Source organism: Lactuca sativa, chromosome 1, assembly GCF_002870075.4.
Source record: "Lactuca sativa cultivar Salinas chromosome 1, Lsat_Salinas_v11, whole genome shotgun sequence".
NCBI lineage: Eukaryota > Viridiplantae > Streptophyta > Magnoliopsida > Asterales > Asteraceae > Lactuca > Lactuca sativa.
The window spans coordinates 158,249,455-158,260,499 of NC_056623.2; the positions used below are offsets into that span (position 1 = coordinate 158,249,455).

An 11,045-nucleotide genomic window follows, 5' to 3' on the forward strand; every position below is an offset into this window, starting at 1 on the left:
ATAAAAGAGTGTTTCAAAGTTGAAGTCATTTATGATGTACAAAGACATAAGAGAGACTGAAAGGTGACAACTTTTAGCACTTAATGTTATTTTTTGCAAGTGTGAGATAGAATAACTTGTATTGTTGCTTCAAGAATGCGATAAGACAGTGTTTTAAGCTAAGTTTGTATATGTTAGTTTGTGTACATATGAGCCTTAAAATAAAAGATTTTGTTACATTGTTAGCTTTCTAATTTATATTTCTCTTAAAGGTTCGAAGTAGATCAACACCATTAAAATAGGGCATTGTTATGCCATTTTGCCCGGGGCATGAAAAACCATTAGATCGGCCCTGATGATTATCCATCAACAATATAATTTTTTTTGTTTGAGGTTTTTTATAGTTTTTAGACTTCGCTTTTAATTAAAAACGCTTTTAATCATTAGAAGATTTTTAAATTTTATTCATTTGCCATATTTTCATAGCAAATTCTATAGTCATAATTTCATAGCATTTTCCGTAGCAATTTTTGATGGCATTTTTCCATACCAAAATTCGTAACTATATTTTTGTAGTCATTTTTCCATCGCAACTTTCATAGATATAATTATGTAGCAAATTTAATAACTATTTTACCGTAAAAAATTTTGTAAATAGAAAATTCGTAGCTATCTCTTTTATAGGAAAGATTTAACAAAATCGAATTTATTCTTAACAAACTAAAAATATATAAAGAATATAGTAAAAATAAATTTAAAAGTTACATCAAATTTTACAAATATATTGCATAGTTACTTAATCATCAAAACCGAGTTTGATGATCAATCGTGTATAATTTTTTTATATATATAAATGTGAAACAAATAGACAATTATCATACTAAATTATTTGGTTTTAATTTGTCATGTATACATCAAGTCAACTATAACATAAGATAGTCGGTCAAAACGATAACACCTGAACATTTTTAACAACTTTATTGGTTGTAAATATAAATTGTCTAAATATAATAAAATGAATAGATAATTACTCTTTTTTTCAATTTTTAAAAATTAGACCGAACTTACAATTCTACCAAACAACGTGAACCGTTTGACTTGCTCTTTCCTGTATGATATTAAATCATCATTTTCATATTAATTTACATTTATCACATATCTTTTACCAAATATTATTTTATCACGTATCTTTTACCAAATATTATTTTTTATTTTAGGTTTTCATATAATCTCTCAAACAGAACTTTAATTTAAATAAACAGAATGCATTTTCTAATAAAAATTAATATCTTTATATCATGCATGATTGACTCACCAATCCAACAAAAAAAACCCCAAGTGGATTAAACCCACTTCATTTGAGCATTTTTTATAAATATTTCCATACAAATAATTTTTTTATTACATATTGTAATATTTTATAGTACCAACCATAACGCATTACACGTATACGACGTGTCAAAAACATGTTGTAACTGTTGCGTCCCTATTTTCTATTACTTGTGACAGTTTAATTCCATTTCGTTATAAATAAAATATTAATTTCTAACATATTTTAAGATAACCCCCTTAATCTTCCTTAACATACAACTAACTCCCTAAAGTTCTCCCATATGTACAAACAACCCCTTGTATTTCCGAGAATCTACAAAAAAAATAATAATAATTAGTCAACTAAAAAAGTACACTCATTCCTATTGTCGGCCTCATTGGTCCTCCACTCAAAACAATCTAGAAAAAATTTCAACCTTTATTGATTGTGTTTTTCTTAAAGAAAAATTAAATACATCATGTACAATTATTTGACTAAATAGATCAAAAGCATATTTTATCTTCTAAACCGTGCGGGAACTCGAGGTGTTAGGACCACCACGTCTCGGTTAGCCCTAATTAAGGCTAGACGATCTGGTATCGTTTTGTCAAACAGTCTGTTATCAGGATTCTCAGCGTAACATACATAGTAACAACTCACACACGCGTGAGGCAATGCCATTGCGATCCTCGTCTGCAAAGTCAATAATTTAAAAGGTTAGATGCAAGAAATAATAATATATTTTTATCGATTTGTTTATCACAATATTATATATTTTAATTTCTTCTTATTACAACATTATACTGACCATCAAATAACCGACGATGAAGGCAAGGAGGGAGATGGTGGCGGTGAAGGGCGCGTGCACGGAGGCAGTCCAAGCCGCCACCACGATGACACAGATTGAACCGCTACAAACTCCGGTGAGGAAGCAAATGGCGGTGGTGATGTCGGAATCAACAATTGTTTCCATTTCACGTTTCTCGAAAAGTTCCCAAGTGTCTTGGGATGCTTTCACAAACCCTTTTCCATATGCCGCTATCTATAATGAAATTATAATAATTGTAAATTTGTATAAGGTTATATGCATAGGGGATAAGAGGAAAGAGTTTTTTTAGGAGAATTATTGAATTTTTTTAATTTAGTTGGTGTGAAAGTGACAAGTCACCTGTGGGCATAGCATAAGAATTATGTAGTAAAAGGACACCTCAACAACAAGTGGTGACATATTCTTGAGTCATGACTCCATTCATTCATTTTTGTGAATAATTCTTTCTGAACAAAAATGTCATCAATATTTTATGATGCATGATTTAAAATAAAGATGTTGATGGAGTTTGCAGTGTTTCTAGAAAAGAAAAAGTACAACTTTTAAGGCGTTGAATACAAGTAATGAAGGATGACTAAAGTCATTTATTTACAAAGAAAATGGTCTTAAAATAGTAATAATAATCCTAAATGAAAAAATAATAAAAAAATAGTAAGTACCATAGTTTTATTTTCTTGTGTATTATAACATATTATTATACAATCAAAAAAATTTATAAAAAATCTAGAATTATAGTCTCACTTTGTTGTTTTGGTAGGATATTGTATTAGAAAAAAAAAACTATACAATTATAGAATACAAATTGCTTTCTATTTCAATTTGGGTAGATTTGTTTTATACAAATACTATGTTATAATATAAAGAAAAGCTTTAACAACCATAATCACTTCAAGAAAACCCATAAAGATTTCACAATCAAATTAAAGAATAAAATAAAAGATTGAAAATTAAAAAAAACTTATTTACCTGAACATAAGCCCAACCATTGCCATATCTGAAAATTGCTTCCATAACTCTGAGACAACAATGTGCACAAGAGAACATGAACTCATCTTCTCCCTCAAGCAAATTCAAACCTCGAGCAACAATCCTCAGAGCTTCAATGGTGGGAACAAATAAAGACCCTAAACACGCACTTCCAAGATTCTTGGACATCGCTCTTTGAAAACAAAACTGTGTATTCGATTGCATTCCCCTTAAATAATACAAAGCAATCACTCTACTAATAGTCAAATTCGCAACATTCCTCATCACTTCCGCAGTCCAAAGCAAACTCAACACCAACAAAATAATCACCAATGGCGGAAAGTAAAAATTCAACGCCCCAATCACCGCTAAAATCCAAATCGACATCCAGATAAACCCAATCCCAAGCATCCAGTAAGTGGGTCGATTTAAATCTGGAAATTTCGAAACGGGTTCCAATGATTTAAGAAAAACTTTACTACAAAACTTTGTTCTTTGAGTTACCCAACACGAGTACAACCCGTTTCCGATTGCGAAAAAGATGAACACGACACCGACGCCGTCGGTGCTCGGCCGTTGGAAGCAGATGAGGAGGATTCCGGCGGATAATGTCATGAGGAAAGAACTCCAGAGGATGAAATGCACCATGAAATTAGGCCAAACTCTTACTGCTTTCTGCCATGCGAATGCTAATGTGATGCTTAAAAGAGAAGCTGCTTCTACTTGTGGAAGAAAGTAATGAATTACTCTTCGTTCTTTTCTTCCTGCGCTTCCTCCTTGTAATAAACCTTGAATCCCTTTGTAAACCAAGAAGAATACGAGACAAATTGCAACCAAGAAATGTAATGCGAACAAGAACAGAGATATTTTGTTGGTGTATTTTCTCGAATTCAGAGTAGTCAAAGATGGCTGATAGTCAACAATCAACGAAGAATAATTGAAGTTAGAGAACAACCCATTAATTTAATTCAACTAATAAAGAAAACCCAGAACCTGAAACTGAAAATTAATTGAAGAATGAAGAAAAAGATCGAATTTTGACTTACTTGAGGAGTAGGTGTGCCGTGTTGCGGAGTTGCGATGGGGACGGGGATGGAACGAGGGTTAGCGGTGGGCGGTGGAGGAGAGGGATGGTGGTGGGGTTGGGTAGGTGGTGGTTGTGGCTGTGGCTGTGGAGGTGGTGGTGGATGGTGGTGAGCGGCGGTGGGGCCGCGGGTAGGTGGTACTCTGGTGGCATTATCGATAACAAGTCTTAATGGATTTGTTGCACTTAATCTTTGCATTCTTGACATGTGCACATCTCTTGGTGGATGTTGGTGTTCTTCAAAACCCACTTCACCTTTCTCCAAATCTTTGTCGGTTTTTCTGATTTCAACTTTTTCCGTTTGTTGATCGGCAGCATCTTTGTTTTCTCTCTCTAAAACCTGCAAAATATTGAGCACACACAGGGGAGATGATGTGAGAGAATGATTCAGAAGCAGAAAATGAAATCGAGGAAGTGGGTGAGATGTAATTTACAGGTTCTACGGCACCCATCTGCACCGCCGGCGGTTGGTGGTGGCGGTGGTGGTGGCGGAGGAGGTGGAGATATAGAGTTTGTTTGTATGTGTTTGTGGTTATGTAGTGGGCTAGTGGCTGCTATGATATTGGTTTGGCACTGTTACTTTCACAGAAGCTTTACATCACATCTAAAAGAGAAAGAAGGAAATATTACAAATTTGTCCCCATACTATATAGTAATTTATAATTTGAGTCTAACTATTATTTTCTTTTATATCATACCCAAAATCCGAAAGTTTTTAACAAAATGGTTATGGTTCTGTTTCCATAAACTTTAACAAGAAAATCATTAGAAAGTTAATGTAAGTCTAGCTCGAGTATTTTTTTTCTCTTGTAATCATCTTTTTTATATGATAAGAAACAATCAAAATAAATGATAAGGATGAACTTGAAGCGATTTTTTTGGACAATTTACCCCTTGTATTTGGTAAGGTTGTAAAAACGTTCGACGTTAGCTAGTCGGTGGGCTGGGGTTAAGCGATTAATCGGCTAGGAGGAGATTAATCGGGGACCATTAATTGTTAATTTGCTTAATTTTCAAAAATTAAATATGACTAATATCATATCACAGTTCATAAATACCACTAATTTCATAACAAAATAGGTTAATATGATTAATACAACACCAGTCATAACTCAAATAGTTTCCATTGAGATAAAATTTCTTCAAAATTTTAAAATTATATCGTTGTATACTGTTTCACTCATTATGTATGTAGGGATTAATCGGTAGGTGCCCTCTGATCGGTCGAGTAGCGCCTAGGGATTAATCGGAACCTAGTCGGGATTTTTACAACAGTGGTATTTGGTAATGTATTGTAGATATGAGTTGTTTAATAGAATTATGTTAATATTAACCGAAGAATTACCATTTTGTTAAGAAATTATGAGTTAAGGACATACAGTAAAAGAAAAGTAATTGTAGAGGTGTAAATGTAGGTATTTAAATAATGAAAGGACTAATTCTGTAAATTACTCTAATCCTCTAATAATTCGAGATATAAGCGAAAGTCGTTACGTTTTGGAAAATCTCTTCTCATGTGAAATTATTAGGAGTTGATTGAAAAGGAACAATCTGTTATACTTATGTTTAATCCGTATTTTATTTTTTATGTTTTCGGTTCAATGGTCCAGGTTTGGGTCTTGAGTTGAACATCAAGAAAACGGAGTTTTTTGGCCCTCATGTGATGGTAGGAAGCTTAAGGGTGATTTATTCCCTACGGAGATAGGGATACCTTCTTTGGGGGTGAAACTCCTTGGGGGGGGCTGTTAGCAGAGACGCGGAGTTTATTAGCGGGCTGGCCATAAAAAGAGCGGTCAATGTTGTTGATTTGATGGGCCTTCTTCCACAACTATGTGACCCACAGAGTGAGCTCCTTTTGCTTCGATCATGTATGGGCATTGCAAAACTTTTCTTTGGTTTAAGAACATGTCAGCTGGTACACATAGAAGAGGCAGCGTTATTCTTTGACAAGGGATTGCGCAGGTCTATCGAGGATATGGTGGTATGTGGAGGCTCCTTCTTTGGAGACATTCAGTGGCGCTTGGCTTCCTTACCTATTCGTTTTGGTGGTTTGGGTTTGTACTCGGCCTACGAAGTTTCCTCCTACGCATTTGTAGCCTCGAGGGCCCAATCTTGGGCATTACAAGACCACATCTTACGTGACAGTGGCATATGTGGTATGGACTCGGATTATCTATGTGCTATGACTCGTCTCTGTGATACGATTCTGGGATTTGACTGTAGCGGTTTCACTAATAAGGACACCGCCCCCCCCTAAATCCCAAAAAGTTTTGGCGTGTGCCCTTTTTAGCAAAATCGTCCAAGATATGGAAGTCAACTTCGAGATGACTGTCAGACAGAAAACAGTCTTTGAGTGTCTGTGGGCGCCTCATGCTCAAGATTTTCTGCTAACTATCCTTATTGATGGTCTTGGTCAGCATATGTCTCCTGTGGAGTACCGAACTATCCTTCGTTACCGCCTCATGATTCCCATATTCCCAATTGACGAGATATGCCTAGTTTGTCGCAAGGCATGTTTGGATACCTTTGGGGAACACGCGGTTCATTGTAGAAAGCTCTCTGGTTTCAAGTATAGACATGATGTGGTTCGGGATGTTCTCTTTGATGCTTGTCGGCGTGCTGGTATATCTGTGAAGAAATAAGCGCCAGTGAACTTTTTGACGGACCCGCAGGATGGCAGGTCCACACTTAGACCGGCTGACATTTTGGTCTTTGGATGGATAGGAGGGAAGCATGCGTGCGTGGATCTTACTGGTGTATCTCCTCTCGTTGGTTTGGGGAGCGGAGGTTTCGCAGCTGGGCATGCCGCTTTGAAAGCCGTTGCGTGCAAAGTGGTAAAGCACGACAATGCATGTAGAGAAAATCAGCATGTGTTTGTTCCTTTTACATTCGATACATTTGGTTTTCTCGCACCAGAGGCAGTGGATCTCCTTAACAGAGTCAAACGGGTCATGCATGTCATATCTCCTAGATCCACAAATGTTGTTTTCAAAAGAATAGGTTTTGTCATCTAAAAAGGGCTAGCGGCGCAGCTTGTTGCCTGTTTACCTTCAATCGATATGTATTGAATTCAAGTTAAAAAGACCATAATTTTTAAAAAAAAAAAATCATAAGTATTTTAAATAAATAAATTCTCTAATAGTTTGTTAGCGGTCATATGAGTTATTTGCATCTTCACTTTTATTTCAAAACCAAAAGTATTACAGATGTGCTGTTTTTGGCTTTTTGCACCGCAAAATATCCTTTTCACTATTACATGTCATCTTATCCGTTAAAGTTTTTGCTTTTCAAGAAAACTCCTATATTAGGTAGACAAATAAAGATATGATGTCATTCTTAGAAAAACTTCTTTTTGAATTACCAAAATGCAAGTCAATAATCATAAAAAAAATATTGATAAAATTCAGAGCAAAAACAAATCTTAGGTATTATTTTTTTAGATGCAATAAAAAGTTGGACCAAAATAGTTACGATTTTTGGAGATAGTATCATAAAATATTTCATATGCGAAAATCGTTTTTTTAATAAAATACTAGCATTTTTATTTTTATTTTTTTGGCAAAAAACAATGTCTCATATACAAGTCTTTATATGGGTTGCGAAAACTTCATCATAGGATGCGAAAATCCATAAAGGGTCGAGTTTAATCATTTTTATTTTTACTTTTAGTATTTCGCACATCATAATTAATTCTCTCCAAAATTTTCATTTGGGCTATGGAAAAATCTCCAAAGAAAATGACACAAAACGATTAAACACAAAGCTTAGTGATCTAGTCACGACCACTTTCATGACAAACGATCATGACCACTTTTGCTCACTACCACTTTCGTGAATCTTAACACCCCCCCCCCCCCCCCCCCCTTTCCTTCAGCATGTAGGCCCACGGCATAACACCAATCTCGATATCATCCCATACAAAACATATAAACAAACAAGCAAGACTCCACTAGTTTGCTTAAGCCTACAATTATATCATAGCATTACACATGCAACTTATACACAACGAATCCAATGACATAAATAATACATCAATTCTTTCAAGGAATTGATGTTTGAATGTGATAGTGAAGTTAGGGTAATTATGATTTAAATGAGAACTGTAATCTAAATAACTTTAATAAACAATGTAGAATGTAGATTTGGCAATATGTGTTCTCGTGTTGTGCATACTAGTCGTACACAAATTTACATGATATGAATTTGTAAACAAAATCACAAAATGAAATGTAAAATATGAATTGGTATCAAACACAAACATGATATGTAATTAGTTTGTGTGAATGCTAACAGTGGATAACCAAACACAATAATGCCAACAGTGGATAACAGTGGTTATACATCTCTTAAAGATAATGGGATAATTATTTTTATGCAAAACTCATACATAACCATTGGGGTCTTTCAAAAAGCAGAATTCTAACATAAATACTAGGAACTTTTCAATAAAAAACACAATAAATAATATTGATATAACACAATTAGAAAACAAGAAAACAGTGACATTAATATATACAGACTCATATAGTGAAAAATAAAACTCTATTCATATAGTGAAAAGGGAAAAAGGGGCTTATTAATCATACTAAAGTGTTTGATGCCATGTAATCTAAAGAATCTATTGTGGATGCATGGAAGAAATTCTGAAATGAAGCTAGAAGAGATCCAATTGTGTATCTATTTTGGAAAATGTATGATTATGTGTTTATGCAATGAAGTACATAAATACGATTGAGCGGTCCAATTGTTGCGTCTATGCGATGAGAATACAGAAGCACCGATTGATGAATAATAGAAGAAGTAAGAATCGACTATTGTGTTTACGTCGTGAAACAGTGAAAGAGAAGAAACTATGGGGATGTTTGAGATTGTTTTTTGAACTCTAAAAATGCTTTTAGAGATAAGTGTGATTGAATTATAGTGATTGTAAAATAAGTTTTTTAAAAAGTATTTGGATTAGTTTTCATGGTGAAAAGGTCAATAAGTTAAAAAGTTGTCGACTTAAAATCTTCTTTTTGAAGCTATTTTGGTTAAAAAGTCATAAACAATTTCAAAAAGCCAGGTTTTACATATTTTTAAAAATCTGTTTTTTGAAGCTAATAATGGAAAAGTTATTTTAAAAAATGTTATTGAGTTTGTTAAACACTTTTTTTATTGGTTTTTCAAAAAGTCAATAAGTTGTTTTGAAAAGCAACCTCTAACCATTTAAGTTTTATTAGTGTGATTGGGTGAATGATCAATACGATAAAAATATGTGGAGACTTGGGTTTATTGGTTTATGAGCAATTTGGTTAAAAGGTTAAATTGATAAATAGGAAACTTGAAAATTTCATTTTATATGTGTTTATATGGATTGTGTGTCACATGTATTTTTTCTTCATGTTTACATAGATAAATTCTTGTCAAATACGTGTAAGAAACGAAACACAAATCTGAAATTCATGTCAACACGAAACACAAATTTTCCAAACTCATACACTAAAAACATGTGTCTGTGTATTGAAATTTCAATTCTAGTAGAATGTGTGAATCTCAAGAAAGAATGGGATGATAGTACTTACGAGTGTCGTAAAGACAAGAACAATAATTGGTTAGCCCATAATAGAATGTTATTATTCACAATTGTGGGACAAGAATTTGAATACTTAACAAGTTGTATGGAATCATTGTACATGTTTTGTAAGTGAATACCATTCAAAGGAAATATCAAGGGAGAAGTTAGTATTAGGCTAACTTCCTACGATGTAACTTCAATATTATGAGATTGAAGTCTTGGCACCTATTTTCTAATTGTATAAATGGTTGATAAAGACTAGAAGAGAAACCAAATTTGATCTTATTTATTGAGAAGTTTGTTTCATGCTTACACTCTTAGTTTCTAGTACTACAATGGAGAGGTTATTTCAGCCGTGAACATCATTAAAACAAGGTTACCAAATAAAATGGAAGATGATTTTCTGAATGACTTATTCGTTTAGTCCTTCGAAAGAGAACTTGCCGAAAAATCAATTTAGAGACATAGGCAAGTTTTCAAAGATGTAAAAATCGACAAGTTCCATAAACGATGTAATCACATTTTATATTAATTTTCTTGTTTAGATTTTTGATATGTCATACTTCGAACTAAATTGAACTTGTTTATACGATTTTGTTTTGAAGTTTGTTTATGGCCCCTAGTTCTTGTGCTCATGTTTCACCGGCTATATATTAGAACTACATACAATATGTACTTATTGATAAAGACAACAAAGAAATCCAATTATTAACGTGTACATAATGAAGTGAAGATCTCAGTGTTTAAGAATGAGCTTAATTTGTCTAATTTAGAGAGAATGAAAACGATGGAAGAATAAAGAATTGAATGACATAGACAAAGAATTGTCTGGTTTTAATTTGGCTTAATGGTCAAATCAATTAATAGCAATTATTTGTAAATGTTCAATCTCTGATTTGCACCATAAATGTGATTAAGCTAGTAATAGGTTTGTAAATGTTCTATCTCTGATTTGCACCATAAATGTTATTAAGCTAGTACTAGGTTTGTAAATGTTCAATCTCTTATTTGCATCATTATTGCAATAGGTTTCTTTAACAAATTAATGGATGTTTATAGTTTAATGTTGTTAATGTTTGAGAAGACACTTACCCAACTTGTCCTTTTAAACATCAATTTCACATCAAATCTTTACATGTAAATGTTGTTTCTCTTCCAAATATAAACAAGTCCAAGGCTTCCTCATGTGATATTATTTGTTTTTGGCTCACTATTTGCAACTTGTATATGCAATGAAGTCGGATGTTTTAACCATTTATGTAACTATGTGAGGTGGGTGAAATAAGTGATTTAAACTAGTAAATTTTATAAAACAAAAAAC

General features: G+C 33.4%; 1 protein-coding gene across 1 annotated transcript; it reads right to left on the reverse strand.

Moving 5' to 3' along the window:
* Positions 1-1,711: 1,711 nt before the first annotated feature.
* On the reverse strand, positions 1,712-4,759 carry LOC111887065 (protein PNS1). Its single transcript, XM_023883277.3, has 5 exons — positions 4,605-4,759; positions 4,133-4,510; positions 3,087-3,995; positions 2,100-2,333; positions 1,712-1,984 (listed from the first exon to the last, which is right to left on the reverse strand). Exons 1-5 carry the CDS (start codon positions 4,620-4,622, stop codon positions 1,808-1,810), a joined length of 1,716 nt encoding a protein of 571 aa, XP_023739045.1. The 5' UTR covers positions 4,623-4,759; the 3' UTR covers positions 1,712-1,807.
* Positions 4,760-11,045: the final 6,286 nt, after the last annotated feature.